Here is a 15,777-nt window from a genome sequence, read left to right on the forward strand (position 1 = left end):
TGCAAGATATGTCGATGTTTTTATTGATCAGTCCTCGGTGTTCAAAATAAGGAAGCTGCTATCCCGACAGTACTATTATTATTTCTGACTTCACAATTTTTCAATTAATGAATGCTTTATACAAAATGCGTCATGATGATGTGTGAATCTATAATCAGAAATAACTCACAATACTATCGGACTGTCATGAAAGTATATCCTTTAAAATAATTAGCAGAGATCCCACGAAATTTTAAATTGGGACACATTGGACATTTCTTAACAATGTCCAAAAGAAATTCCTGAATTAACTTTTCTATCACAACGGAACTCACATTAGAATATACAAAAATCGACCCAAGTTACAAGTCAATTACTGTGCCAAACAGCTTCAATCCAACAACGGGTAAGAGCCGTGAAAGGCGATACAAGATCCACTAGGTATAATAGACAGATCCAACCTTTCAGGAGCCAGGCACAAGAACACTGTTCACCAACAGACGACAAACGAAACTATTGGATAGACTCGTCCATTAGACAGCATGACGTTATGGATGAGATCAATCCTGGGACAGCAACCCAGAATGTCCACTTGTTAGTGTTGATCTCATTGTTCCCTAAGCTGTTAATCGACTTGATCTCATTAATGAGCCAGGAGTGTCTTCTTAAGAAAAAGCATACAAAGTTCATGTTTAGATACCATAGAGAGAACTAGCTTTATGCCCCATCTATTCCTTCCATGAGATAAACAGGTACCGACTTTTCATTTCGCTTGGAACTTGAACACCAGAGCTAAAATATGTAAGACAGTTATAACTATAAGGAGTCGCATGTTCGAAGAGATTACATACATCAAGAAACAACTTACACGGGCAAAGAATGAGTGGGCATCGTCGAGAGGAAGAACATAACATGAATCCAACCCAGAATCCGTCTGATCAATTTCAAACATCGCTGTCGACCTCCACCTCCAGCATCAAAATATGTAGACGCTCAAATACCACTGTTGACGCCCTCCATCAAGGCGAATCTCATGTCTTCGGATGGCTTCCAATGTCGCTTCCTCTGGTTAATAAACCAATTGTTAATTTGCTTTTGGTCTAGCCCCGTGACTTCAGATAGTTTCAATTTTTCCTCTTCCTGCAATCCATATCGCTCATTAGCCACGTCGCACTGATGGAAAAAAAAAAAATTGCGCACACCTCGATTTTTCTGAAGATCAACGTCAAACCATGATAATCTCCAAAAGTTTAGAAAAGATAGAATATTGGACGCAGTATGGCAGGAAAAACTGTGCATAGTGAGAACAAAACTTTTTCCTCCTGCACCCGAATTGCGAGCATCTCAAGCAGAGGAGATTCAGTCATATCAATACCAAAATAAACTTGAGGCCAAGACTCAACTACTGTGAAATTTAGGAAACAGAAAACACGTCATGAAAGGTTATTCGCTAGTCAGACTGAAATCATCAACTTTCTATTCTAGAAGGATAAGATGAGTCTAACATCAGTACAAAAGCCAGCCATCTAAAATCAGATGCCATACATATTTCCTTGGAATTCAGGCCAAAACTAGTTAGTGTTAATTAGCTTCCCTTAAAATTAGGACACTTAAAAGACAGATATGCGCCAGATGATGATAGTACCGTCGGATATGGCCATCGATAGTGGGAGTTCCACCAGTTGAGCAGTGTCATCCTCGCATCCTTCGGTAACTTCCCGTTTTTCCTCTTTTTCAAGAACTCCTTCCTCAAACTGCTGAGGTAACCGCTGTACTTGCGCAGGAGAACCTCCTTCAGGTTCTTGTCGCAAGGAGGCATTCCGAACAAATATTCTTGACCTTCCGGTGCTTCCACTTCCCCGCAGCTGAGCTCCTCTTCTGAACTCCCGCCCGCTTCATCTGAAACAGGCCAAAAAGGCAATGAGTCCAGTCTACTTTATCAATGGCATATTAAGTATAACAGGTTGACTTATATATGCAATCGACAGGCACATTCCTAAAGGGAAAGTGTCCCGACTTTCGCCAACAATGCGCCGCATCTCTAGAGGTAAGGAATCCTTTAGCCAAACATATAGTAATGTGAAATGTCGATGGATAGAGCTAGGATAATCTTTTCCAAAGGAAACTCAAGAAAGAAGAACTGCACTAAATAATTTTATTTTCATCCGAACGTGGACAAAAGCCACAACATCACACAGTTTCCGAACTGCATCAACACTTCATTTAACACGGTCACGTCCTAAGCTTTTAAAGAGCACCTTTGCATTCGTTCATAGGCGGCCCTTTTTTTCTTGAGAATTACAACTACATGTTGTCAAGTGCTTCTTCCAAGTAGTCTAGATATAGCTTCAATTATCTCATAATAAACTAGCATGTCAAGATATTTCCAAGCAATCTTTCAAACTTTATAACACCATTTTCTGTGTTAGGGGATTAAGTGGAAAGATACAGGTTAGCCAGTATTTTGAATTGAGAAGGAGATATAGAAAGGTAAAGACCAGGAAATGAAAGACTTAGACAACAAGCAATGACAGATACGCGGAGCAACTCCTATTGCACTATCCTAAATGTCCTGTCAGATGGTCCAATCTATGCCTTCGTATTGGGCTTAAAATTCTAAAAGAAAGGAGGATGGAGGATACTCGCTTTCATGAAGAGCCAACTTTGTCGAACCATATGATCCCCCTTCTAAGGGCTGACCAGTTTCTTCTTCGTTTCTTCTTCTTCTTCTTTTTTCCCCTTTTTTGTTGACCACAAAGGACTGATCAGCTCAATATTGGTCATGTAGCTCGACGGAAAGCATTCGCACACTAGGAATAACCATGGTGAACACGAAGAGAAATCCTTAACAGACATTTTGTAGACTTCCGTGCATTATTTGTCAGAAGGCTGCCCATGGCTCCTAAGTTTTTGGTAAACAACAATCAACACCTTAGTCTCTAGCTTTGCACCTAACTCACAATGAACTTCCTCATATTGAGAGCTATCCTTAGGCATCAAGAACCAGAAAGATGTTTTCTCCTTCCAATTACAAATAACATAACCTAAAGAACTTCGCCTCACCAAAGTACTCCACTTCATGCATAACACAAAAAATTGTTACTGTTGAATGAAGAGATTGAATAACCTAAGGAAATGATTGCCTTGAAATTTTGGTGAAGCGTGAATTGAAAACAGTCCTTGGTGTTTCTATTCTAACTCTTAAGGAATAAAAATTTATGAGAGCACTTTCTCTACACATACAAATCTAGACAATGCTCTCCCTCTAATTTAAACATGACTCCTACCAGTGCACTCGGTGCACTTCTCTCCAGACATATTCTCATGTAACTTGCAAAATCTTGAATTCTCCATTAGGACTTTTTACAGGCTTCCAAACTCATCAAAGTAAAGGCACCTGTATAGACTCTCTAAACCAATTCTAGCTTGCTTTTCACTGGCAAAATGCTGCTGCTAGCTTTAACTGCCTTTAATAGCCAGCTCCTATTTCACCATTTAATCTCAGTACAGAACTCCAAGCGGTCATTTTACGCCATGGACTCTCATATCGTCCTCAGTAGTTGTCCTTCTCAAAATTCATCATGCTTCACCTACTTATGCTCATGCATTAAGTTTATACACAAAAATGGGAGCCCCTCTCAACAGTAAAAGTACTTGCATCTTTATTCAAATTCATATTGAAGGTTGAGACAAAAGGCAGGTAGTTTATCAACACACGGAACATCTGGAATACCACAGACCTACACCATGAGAAGAAGCTGTCAGATTTATGATTTAATTGCAACACTTAAGCGCATTCAGCGACCAAAAATCTTCACAGTTTGTCGGTCAAAGTATACAACATCAACTAAGCCTTAGGTTGGCTAAATGAATACTTTCACGCCATACTTTATTATCTATCAAGTCTTTGTATGCTTAATGGTAGAGTACATGCTCGGAAAACATGTTATTCAAAGCCACAGCACTTTAACAGAGTAGTCTCATACGCCTACTGTCATTTCCGGTGAACTGTGAGGTTAAAAGGATTAGTGAAGAACTCCGGCCAGCCTTTGAGTAGACAGATTGCATAACCAATTCAATTGTTATCTTTGCACGAAAATCACTATGAACAACATTCAGTTTCAAGGTAGAATAAATATTGAGTCAGGATTGAAAAAACAATAGAGAGAACTTTTACATGGTAAACTACTATACATACTAAGTATGGCTAAGACATTCAGTTGCAAAATGACACACGAAACAAGGGTGGGGCCCAAAGTAAGATCAATCCTAAAAAAACATAACATAAGGGGAACGCCCATTATATAATAAGGGTTTCAAATGCATCTGTAGAAAAAACAATTAATTTCTCAAAACACCAAGCGCGGATAAAGATTGCACCCAATTACAAGACTCTTTACACACCATACATGTCATTTCATGCACAGAACCAACATGACCCATCAAAGCAGACAGCACCCAGTATTTAAGTGCAAGAAAATGATGTCTGAATAAAAAGCACCGCACCCCCAAAAAAAGGAAAAAAAATGGACATTACCTGAGATGCAATGCCCTGAACGAAAAGCTGTTGGAGCATCTATACAAAGGTTGCTAAGTTGTGACTCGATGCTGTTCAAGAAGATAGTGGCCTCATCAAAGGGCTTGGACAGCTCCTCCTTGTATGTGTGAAGGACCTCACAGTAGGATTCCTTCAAGAAAACACCCATCAAGATTGTCTCGCCCAGTGACTCAGTGGGCAAAAGGGGTAACAATTCTTGATCCATCTAGTGAGAAAAAAACATTCTTAATGTTGAGCAAAATACCATGAACTCATCAAGTTCCGGATCCACTCCGAATTCGGCGCAAGCACCGGTCCGGTGTTTTTGGTCTCGGCCGATCTCTTCAAGAAGTGTGGCTAGTTCAGGAGGTGCTCCAACCTGCAACCAAAACCCAATAGAAGGAAAAGGCAAAGAATTCAAATTACACAAATCGACACACGATTTGACAGATGATTACTGCAACGTGAGCTTACAGCACCAAGCGTCCCAGTTCCAAAGGCAGATCAACCAAGCAAGAAAGGGTTTGCTTTGTGCACGAACCTTTTGGCATTCTATATAGGCAGACACAAGTTGAGGATACAAAGGGTGAGTGGCAATCTGGGTCTTGAGCAGTTCAGACATCTCGGACCCTTCACCGGAGTCCATGAATCTACCCGACCCGGACCGGACCAAGTCGTTCAAGGACCCTTGGAAATCATTGTCGTCACCAGCATCAGCAGTGCTAGCAGCACCAGCGATGCTCTCTACCCTAACCATATCATCTGAACACTGGACCAAAGCGTCGAGCCTGTAAAACTCCTCCATTCTTGTTCGCCGTTCACTCCCAAGTCATGAACGTTCCAAGTTCCTGAAACCGAAAAGCAAAAGGCCGGCACCCCCTAAAGGCTCTTAAAACTTCTCCCAGATGCGAACTCTATAGGAGGAACACGAAGGATCTGGAGGTAATATTAGAAACCCTGTTTTTTCGAAGCACCCAGAAAGCTTGAATTTTTTTCTTCCTTTTTTCTCAAGATGGCAAGAAAAGCCGACTGCAAACTGAAGATGATCTTGAAGCAGCTTGTCAAACGGTCAAGAACTAGACGACGACCCACGTGAAAGCAGTAAGAGGAGGCACAACAGCGTATGCGGCCATCGCAAAATAACCCCTCTAGAGAGAGAGAGCTAGCTCGAGAAACACCTGAGGGGAGATCAAAAGAGGCTTCTCGGTTCTTTAAATTGTTAACAGAAAGACCCCAAAGGAAAGCCAAGGTCCTTGAAAAGGATCGGACACGGCTTACTTTCCCAAGAAGAGTAGAACAAGTGGAAAAACCGGAAAAAGAAAGGCAATGACTAGGAAGAGAGAGAGAGAGAGAGAGAGAGACAGAGCTTTATTAGATCGCACGTTCTTGCAACGCACAGCCACAGTGAAATCTAAGTGTAGTTGCAGTTAGATTTTTCTTTGTTTTTTTTCCTCGGTGCTCCATAGTAAAGAGAAGATTTTTCGGACACCCTCTGTGATCAGGTGCGTGAGGTGATTTTTGCGTAGCCCGGGTTTGTAGAGGTCGCGTCTCTGTCTCTTTCTGCAAAGGGTGAAAACAGTGACGTGACATTCGATCCACGTATCGCGACGCCATTGGGGAACATCTGCGGGGAGTGGGTCCCAAAGAACATTGCCAGGGAGTGGCATCCGATACACGTACTGTACCGCTATCCCCTGTTCATCCCCCTCTCTCTCTCTCTCTCTCTCTCTCTCTCTCTTCACGAGGAAGAAGTTTTGTTTTTTTTTACCTTGTTTTTTTTTGGTTAATTTTAGGATATAATGTTGGTATATATTAACTCGTTTGACAAAATTATTACATCGAATGGTGTCCGAAGCTCTTATCGCACGAACATCGATTTGCCTTGCTAAAAAATTGAGTGATTTAAGAAAATATTCGTTCATGTAACTTGAATAATTTATACATAAATATTTTTGTGGACGATTCATTTTTAATAGTGATAAAAGCTATCATTTTTAGAAAAATATTTCACAAATTATTCATTTTTGGTGAAAAAAGCATCATAAATATTAAGGGTAAGCAGTTTTAAGGTCGGTCAAGATTCCACTTGGTGATCCTTTAAAAAAAAATCGCATCTCGAAATTTGAAACCTATCATATTGAAACCGATTCCGTAGGTTTTCGAATAAAAAACTTAGCATACATATTCTGAAACTTAAAACCTGTCGTGTCGATTAGTTCACGATTGGTTCCGAGGTCTATCCTAGAACCATCCAATTTTTTCATCTTTTTCTTAGATTTTTTATTTTCATTTTCAATTAAAAAAATTGAAAGTAAACGCAACAACAAAAATCTACATTTGTCAATATCAATAATCCATAAAAAATGAACACGTGAAATAAAATAAACAATAAAAAATTCAAAACACATAACATAAAATCTAAATTGTAGAACTTCATTCCTAAACCACATATGAAAAATCGTTCCAAATTCTGACCACTTGAATCAAAAGAAACCACAAATATAATTAATTACTTTAAATAGTTTTATATTTATAATTATTATTAATTAAGCTAAAATAATCATTAAAAAAATCACCATATATATTCATTCCACTTCAATTCGTAAATTTTATTTACATATGATAATCTACTTATTAAGAATAGATTAAATAAACCATTCGCTCATTACATATACAAAGGAATTAAAATATGAAAAGACATATCACTTACAATATATAATCTCTGGTTCATCGGTTCTTGATTCCCCACTCTCGATTCTTCGATTCTCACTTTCCGACTCGGTTCTTACCTAGGATCAAGAAATTAAACCGCACGGTATTGGTTCCACATTTTTTGGAACCGGTAGTTGCAAGACCCTAGAACTATACTAGTTCTTATGGTCAATTTGGTCTAGTTCCCCCGTTGTACTCTAGATCCATGCTCACTCCTACTAAATATAAACACTTAGCTAAATACTTCAATTATGATTGTCATGGGAAAATTTATTCTGCAATTATATGAATATCGCCGGCATTTTTTTTAGTGTATGGACAATATCCATAATTTGTAACTCATCTATTCATAAATACAATTGGAGAAAAAATCTTTTAAAGATAGGCCCACATTTATCATGTAGTTCAACACTCCATTTGCAAGCTACGCAGCATCTGTCTATAAATCCAAGATCATTGTCTATTTAAAAAGAAAAAAGAAAAATAAGAGAAGCATTACTCTCCTCTTTTAAGGATCATTGAGGCGAGCCGATTGTTCCCGTGATCTGATTTTCAAAGTATTAATTACAAATAATGAGAAAAAAAAAGGCAGTTTTATTATTGATTGTAACTTGTTTGTGTATGGTGATTAAGTACTCGTTTACGAAGTCTCGCTTTCTGAATATCAACTAAGATGGGATAAGTAAAGAGCTATTTACTTGGATTTGAGAATTGAGTTAGGATTAACTTTTCATGAAGTATTGAGTACTAAAAATCTTTTAAATAGTATACACATAGTTATCAAACTCATGATAATTTGTTTTTTTCAAAAAACATGCAATTGGAGTGGCAAGAACAAAGGAAGACCTCATACAAGAGTAAGTAAGATGAACCGACCAAACCGAGAACCACCCAAATTGAATCGAATTGGCTGATTTGGTCCAGTTCCCAAGGGCGCCTGTCCGGTTCTCACTTCCATAAAATTGAAACCGATGATTTTCAATGTTCGGTCTTGATTCCAAGAGGGATCGGACCTATTATTTTTTATTCTTTAATTTCTTAAATGTAAGATTAATAATCCACCTGCTATTTTTCATTTCTTAAATGCAAACCTAATTTTAATGAATATATCGAAATTAATGTCCATGTTACTCGCCCTTAGTAATTATCCACCGATTTCCAATCTTAGAAATAGAAAATCGAGCAGGATCGGAAACCAATCATCTCTAAGTTATCCTATGCTTTTGCCATAAATTATCAAAAGATTTTCAGTCCAAAAAACTTAGACTATGGCAAAAGAGTATCAATTTCAACAATACTCAGCCATTTGCACCAATCATGCCGTCCATCCCGACATCTTCATTGGCCTAAACACATGATCAGGGAGGGTGCAATCATTGCTGTCTTAATTTCTAGTAATTATTTCCCTTTTCTTACATAATTTAAAAGGCATTTGCCTTTTGTTAAATTATTGCCATCGAGGGCATTTTGCTAATTCGGGAAGCATGACATCATAACCCTAATGGTAGTGGAGCGATCTTCAGCTTTAATATGCACTTAAATGAATGAACCCCCTCTCCTATACCAACTAGGGTTAACATTAAGTGTACACACAGTGGAACTTTTTTCTACTCTAGCCCATCTCCATCAAGCTCGATTGAATTTTGTTTGACTCAAATGACGACAAAGATTATTCGTAAAAATGACCTGCAAAAAAAAAAAAAAAAAAACCGAGTGCAGAATTCACGGAACGTCCGACCTAACACAGTATTTGGATTTTGGACATTATCTTGACAGGAATGTACCCTGTCTTTGAAAGAAGAAGGTTTTTGCATCGATACATGTGACTTTCGGCCTAGAATTTGCCAAAGAACGTAAGTCGGCCTGTTTATATTCATGTTGTAAGACCAAAAATGTCAATTGAAGATATTAAAAATGCGTAATTTAATATTTAATTACTTCATATTGTAAGATCAAAAATGCTAGTACTAAGCGTTGACAAATTTGATTGGGAAGGCAAATTGGGTTTAAAAAGATTTGAATTTAGGATCTTCAGCTCCGGTACCATGTGAAATTTGATAAGATCACCGCCAACTACTCTAAAAGCTTAACTCGTTAGATGAATGCGTGGTTTAATATTTAATTACTCTATCAGTTGTGATGACAAATTGATCTCCTCTTTAATGAGAAAAGTACTAAAAAGTCATAAATTTATTACATTAGTACAAATTCAGTCATAAATTTTTTAATTTGCCATTTTAGTCATAAACTTTTTCGCATTTTCATCGATTTAGTCCATACGGAAAATCATTGACGTGGATACTGACGCCGTCCTACGTGACACCCTGGCATTGACGGAGACATTTTTCGTAATTTTTTAGTGTTTTTTAAAAAAAATTCCTTTTTTCTTTTTTGGCCAACGAGAGTGGCGATGTCATACACAAAAAGGAAGAGAGTCGGTCACAGATCTACTGTACAAAATATTATGATGGGTATCCTACTAGCAGGCCTTCTGTGCCCCTTCTTATACTTCATTTAGTTGAAATTGGATTCCTGATCTATCCCCTTTACTTTTCTCTTATTCTTCTTCTTTTTCCTCCTTTTCCATTATTGTTTTTTCTATAACCTACTATTTCCCTTGCACAATCATCTGATGACGTATCATTTGACTGCTCTTACGTTTTCATTGATTACAAATCCAAACAAACAATAGAAGTAAAATGAAAAAGGAGGAGTTAAGTACTTTTTTTTACTGACATTTGTCCTATATTTTTTTTTTTGGTCGAGATATTTGTCCTATATGGGTAAATAAAAATCGGGGAGACTTTTTTACTCGGAGTAAAGCATAAACCTAATCTTGGTAAACCATTCGCTACTGGGTGACAGAGGCTGCCTTTCTATAAGGTTCAAACAAAAAGGAAATCACTGGGTTAGGAAATCCCTAAAAAAAAATTATTGTTTTCCTCTTTCTTCGGTGCCAGTCGTGTCACATACGGCGCCGGTGTTCACGTCAACGATTTTCAACCTAAATTGGCCAAATAGACTGAACTAATACCGATGTAAAAATGTCTATGACTAAATTGACCCAATTAAAAAGTTTTTGACTGAGAAAGGTGCCAATACAGTAGGTTTGTGATTTTTTTTATATTTTACTTCCTCTTCCATCGAGTAACCTTTTTGACCATGTTTGTTTTTACTGTGAAACTTTGAATGTAGATGTATAAAAAGTTCGTGCGTTCAATGACAATACCTTTTATGTCGGATCTATTTTTCTGCCAAAAAAAAATTTCTTGTCTCCTAAAATTGTGATTTTTCCGCAGAGAGTTAAACTCACGTATGTACAGTATTTGTTAAGTAGCGTTTAATTTCATCACCGTTAGATATATAATATATATGTGCGCGCGTGCACGTGTATTTATGCCGAAATCTCAATTTGTCACGCTTTCTGGATTTTCCACTATCTCTTACAACGGATTATATATAAAAATAAAAAATAAAACTGCTGCTCTTTCTTCACACATATTTCGCAATACCCATTTACACCCACTCAATTAAATAGCTCATTTTTTTCCTAAATTTTTTTCCTACTCTTCATATAGATATCTCAGAAAAATTGTTCAAAAGGTCCCAACCTTTTTCAATTATGTCAATTTAGCTCTAAAAATTTTGATAATTTGCTAATTTAGTCCTGAATATTTTAATCGTGCCAATCTAATCCTATTTTTTTTTTATGATTTGTAATTTAGTCCGAAACTTTTGATGATTTATCAATATGGTCTTTTTGGCAATTATCACAACAATAGGCTTAGGACTAAAATGACAAAATTTCAAAAGGTTTAGGACCATATTAACAAAATTGAAATATTTATAATTAAAATGACAAAATTGAAAGGATTGCAGCTAAATTGGCCGTCTTATAATAAATTAAGAATTTTTTGGACAATTATCCCCATATATCTCCTCGATGATCACGGACATGCGTAGCGCCTGCCACGACGCTAGTCGAATATGTAGGCGAATCCAAATGCTTCATTCTTGTTGGAGTACTTAAGCGTTAAATCGACCCATTTAAAACTTTTTAATTAGTTAATAGCATCCCATCTTTCAATTAAATTAGTAAGTTTGAATTGGAGGGTGGGCCCTACATTCACGGGTTTGTCCTCAATTAAGTAATTTGACAAGTTGTGATTGTCCAACAAAGTCCTGATCTGGAAGTGACGTGATCATTCCCATAAGATTAGTTCCCTAGGATATGCTCTCTTCTACATCACTCCGTTTTCCTTGGGGAAGCATCTCATCCTCTAATCGAGGGAATTCAAAACGAGAATTCATGGTGCTTCCCCTCAAGAAAAACAAAAGTATTTATACTTGTTGGATTTTTTGGGTTTTCAATCGCAAAGTGTCTTTTAATAAGAATTTTCGATCTAGTCTTTTAATAAGAATTTTATTATATCCAAATTGGTTTGGGATACTAGTTATAGTTACGACAATCCGCATAAACAATATTCTATGCATTGGGTTTGTAATATTAAAAAAAAAAAGTAAGGTTTCGTTCGTTTTATGAAAAATGAATAATTCTAAAACTATTTTAATAAAAAACAATCACTCGTATCGCTCGAAATAATTAGTCGATGAAAGTTTTTCCATCATCGACAGCAGTTTAAGCATGAGTATTTTCATGGACTATGAAAATATTTTTAGTTCATTTATTAATGTAAACAATACAAGTGATCAATTTTAGAGAAATATTTTTCGAATTATTCATTTTTCGTTAAACAAGCGAAGCCTAAATGTATTTGTTAATTTTGGTTTAACTTTGATCGGAAAAAAAAATTTGGTTTAACATTTGTGGTTGTCTATGTCATGAGAATATACCCTCCTATTAAAAGGCGAGAAGAAAGGGCAATCATCAATGAGCAGAAGACTGCTTTAGACGCCATATATTGCCAATACTCTCATTGAAATGATTGTAATCTCCAAAAGTTGCAAAATCTCCTCGAACCAAATCTTTGACCTGAATCAAAATTGGTTTCCTTTTTGGCGACAAGGTGTTGTTGTTTTATTTTATTTTTTAAACTCTTCTTTTTAAATAAATAAATAAAATGATTTCAGTGCTATCCTTCTTTTTATTTTTCTATTCTATAAAAAAAAGTTTTAGTTTGTAACACTTTAATCAAAGATGATTTTCTTTATTCATTTTGTCTCTCTGTTTACCCTCAAATCGACAACCCTTCTCTTTGCATGAATTGGGCGTATCTTTCATGTTGGTTTATTATTCACGTCCAAGTGGTGCATCGAAAGCGTCGTTTAAAGTGAGGAAGGGAGCTTTAAAGCAGACTTGACGAGCATCACAGTCGAGTAAACAGCACAAAAAGCATGTTAATCTTAAGGAGGTTATCTTGTGTGGATTCATTTGAAGAAAGAATGATTCCAGCCCGGTCGCCATGTGCTGAATTAACTCCTCTAGTGAATGGTGGTGGTTTTCGAGTTTTGGAGACTATGGTGTTCCTGCTACTTTCAATGCTGATCTATCACCATATCATGAACAGCGGGAGTTTGATGCAGATGGCCTCATGGGACAAATCTTCTTCAATCAAGAGAGAACGATAAAGCACAAACTGCTATGATAAACACACCCTCATCCCATAAGAATTGATCTGTCTCGACATTAGGACAGAACAAACGGTGGGTGATCAACAAATCTAGCATCGTCATCGGTGAAGAGCACACACTGCAATCCCTTTCTCAATAGGTACGATTTGCCCAATGGACGGTGTGCGCCTAACACCACCACCGTAGAGAGAGACACCAAAAACAATTGAACAAGCTCCTAGATCTAGATTTATATCGGGAGAGGTTGGACGAGCACAGAAACGCCTTTCAAGAACTCCTAGATCTACACTTAGATCGGGAGATGAAAGCTTTCAAAACTCGGAGAAATCGTATAACCGCTTCTAGGGCAATAGGAACTCACTGTATTTCTCCTTGATTTCGTCGGACTCCTTAGTGCGGAAGATTTGAAGGAGCAAGTTGATTCCTATGAAAGTGAAAAACATGCCTAAGAAGAGCATCAGCAGCGAGCAAAGAAAAAAAATAACAAAAAAAAAATTAGGTGAAAACAATCCCAGATCAAATCGGGAGACATAATCTCAACTCGAGTTGAGAAGGATCAACCCTCAAACAATTAGTTATTTCTCATTGAGGGAGCTTGGAGAGGAAGAGAAAATGGGTGTCGAGTTTGCTTTGAATAAGTCTTAGGTTGCTCTTATCTAGATCAGATCAAGAATTCGATAACACCGCTATTATTTAAATTTCATAGTTTAGTTAGGTTATTTTTATTTATTTATTTGGAGGTTATTCTTAGACATTAAATTCTTGGTTCATTCATTATAGCATATCGTTAAATTGTTGGGTAAAAGTTTCATTCTTGGGAATCTCCTTATTTTCTCTTTGTCCCTTCAGTTGATTCTTAGTCTAAGTTTGATCGTTTGGATTTCTAGCTAGTATAGGACTGAAAAGGATAAAATATGAAATCCAAATATTTTGCTATATTATTTTTACAGTTTCGTGAATCATAGCGATAAAATCGAATATTTTCACATCCTATCATGTACGTTGATTAATATAAACGGCATTTCTGTGTCAATGAACCAAAAATTGCACAAATGGAAGCAGTCAGAATCTCTCACGATACTCTTGCCTACTTTTTTTTTATTCTCTTATTTTTAATTCTTCCTCCTCTTTTTTTTTTTTTAATTCTTTTCCCCCCTTCCATCATTCTCTAATAAAATTTTATTAAGCGGTAAACTATATTAATCTGCCTAATATGTGTAACAAATATAAATTCTAATGATATATATTTATATGTATAAATTCTGTTAAAAGATAGAAAGGAATTCGAACATCTACATAGAATTCGAACATCTACATAAAAGTAGTAATAAGTAAAAACGAAATTGTATTTTTTTTATATTATAATTTAAATATTATTTTAACTTTATTAGTTTAAGAAGGTTATTTTTCAATAAAAATATCTGTTATATTATGGATATCAGAATTTCTATCCACATTTATCCCACCTCCGCCATAACATAATATTCGGGCTATATCTTTCTTATATCCGACTTTAACTTGCCTTGAGTAAACACCAATCACATGATAGGATAAATTTTATTTTAATTTGACTACCAAACATATCTTTAGGGTTCACAAGTAATCAAGAGAATTCGGTATCCTTGGGTTGGCCTTCCAAAGTGATGATTCGGTTAATGGAAATATAGATTATTTCAGTCTCTTTTGTCGGGAAAGTCACTCGATTAGTCCTAAACTTATTATACAAATGCAAATTTAGTTTTAAACTTTTCAATATAGCCCTAAATCTTTGCGTGAAATTTCAATATAGTCATTTCGATTAGTTTTTGCAATCGCCGACATGGCGGTTTAGTCATCGCCCGCCGTTCCATACGGCACACCGCCACGTCGGTGATTTCAGGTGAAAAATTGATCGGAATGACTGGATTAGAATTTCCCTATAAAGGTATAGGACTGAAATGACAAAAAGAAAATTATAACTTAATTGATACCGTACAATAGTTTCAAAAATGATCGGACAATTTCTCGCTGTTCTTTCTTATCCTATATGATGGGTAAATATCAACCTTGTCCAGGATTGGAAAACCCGTTTATTTATTTATTGGTTCGAGATATTCGACGTCGTTTGGCATCAAAGCTATTATTTTATTAGACGTCCCGGCGTTGAGGCTCCCATAACCCACGCGTTCTATCGAGCATGAACCCGTACGGCTCTTTGGCCATCCAACGGGCGTTAGCCTTCCTCGTCAACTTAAGTTATAAATACTGAAAAAGATTTATCGGTCAATATAGCGAATGGCGACGCTCGTAATGATCTCGCAACTCGTTTCATGCGAGTCGGACCGTCAGAAAGGATTGCTCCATCGGCCATACAAGACCATGACGGTTCGATGGAGGATCTCGTACGTGAATCCGATCACAAATAGGGGAAAGCCGTTCTTGATCCAGTTCATTTCTCCTCAAGAACAGAAAACCGGACCGGTGGTTCTGGTTCCCAATTTCCATAACCGGAGACCGGACCGACGGTTCCGAGAACCGGACCAAACGGTACCGACCGCTTTGATCCGGTTTCCGCGCGGCCCAATAGAATCGGTAAAATGTCCAATAATCGAAGAAAAAAAACTCCAAATGAAGCAATAAGCCCAATTTTCCTACAATCTCGTTTCATTTGGCCTCGCGATGTGGTGATATGTGAATAATGAAATCACAATGCGAGCAGAGAAGTCGTAGGCGCAACAATTGAATAAAAAGAACGAACATCATCGGAGTATGTCTTCATCGGGAACGCCAGTGTTGCCGAGCTCTGACTATGTTTTCTCTACCTAAAATAAAGCTTTGCATCCACTGGTCAGGTACATGAAATAACGCCCACGAGTAAGACGTGTTCTCTTATTTGATGAGAACCTACATGTTCTGCATTCCTTACCACAGACTCAAAGTGTGAGAGACGGGGCTGGAAAGAAAGAAGGAAATATTGG

The 15,777-nt window shown here is 37.0% G+C and overlaps 1 protein-coding gene across 2 annotated transcripts; it reads right to left on the reverse strand.

Moving 5' to 3' along the window:
- Positions 1–724: 724 nt before the first annotated feature.
- Positions 725–5,830, reverse strand: LOC115752779 (homeobox protein knotted-1-like 1). Of its 2 annotated transcripts, none has more exons than XM_048283829.1 (5): positions 5,058–5,830; positions 4,782–4,895; positions 4,517–4,700; positions 1,625–1,878; positions 725–1,119 (listed from the first exon to the last, which is right to left on the reverse strand). In XM_048283829.1, the coding sequence occupies exons 1-5, from the start codon at positions 5,319–5,321 to the stop codon at positions 973–975; spliced, it is 963 nt and encodes a 320-aa protein (XP_048139786.1). In that variant the 5' UTR covers positions 5,322–5,830; the 3' UTR covers positions 725–972. The 2 variants fall into 2 exon arrangements, with proteins under 2 accessions (XP_048139786.1, XP_030546992.1); XM_030691132.2 differs by having other exon boundaries at positions 4,517–4,667; positions 5,058–5,822.
- Positions 5,831–15,777: the final 9,947 nt, after the last annotated feature.

This window comes from Rhodamnia argentea, chromosome 1, assembly GCF_020921035.1.
Source record: "Rhodamnia argentea isolate NSW1041297 chromosome 1, ASM2092103v1, whole genome shotgun sequence".
NCBI lineage: Eukaryota > Viridiplantae > Streptophyta > Magnoliopsida > Myrtales > Myrtaceae > Rhodamnia > Rhodamnia argentea.

Excerpts from the sequence above, each read along its gene's own strand:
- LOC115752779 (XM_048283829.1), bottom strand. The coding sequence starts at position 5,321 with ATGGAGGAGTTTTACAGGCTCGACGCTTTGGTCCAGTGTTCAGATGAT. Across the intron at positions 4,701-4,781 it reads CGGAACTTGATGAGTTCATG|GGCGAGACAATCTTGATGGG; the intron begins GTATTTTGCTCA and ends ACTGAGTCACTG. Across the intron at positions 1,120-1,624 it reads ATCGATGGCCATATCCGACG|GAAGAGGAAAAATTGAAACT; the intron begins GTACTATCATCA and ends TATGGATTGCAG.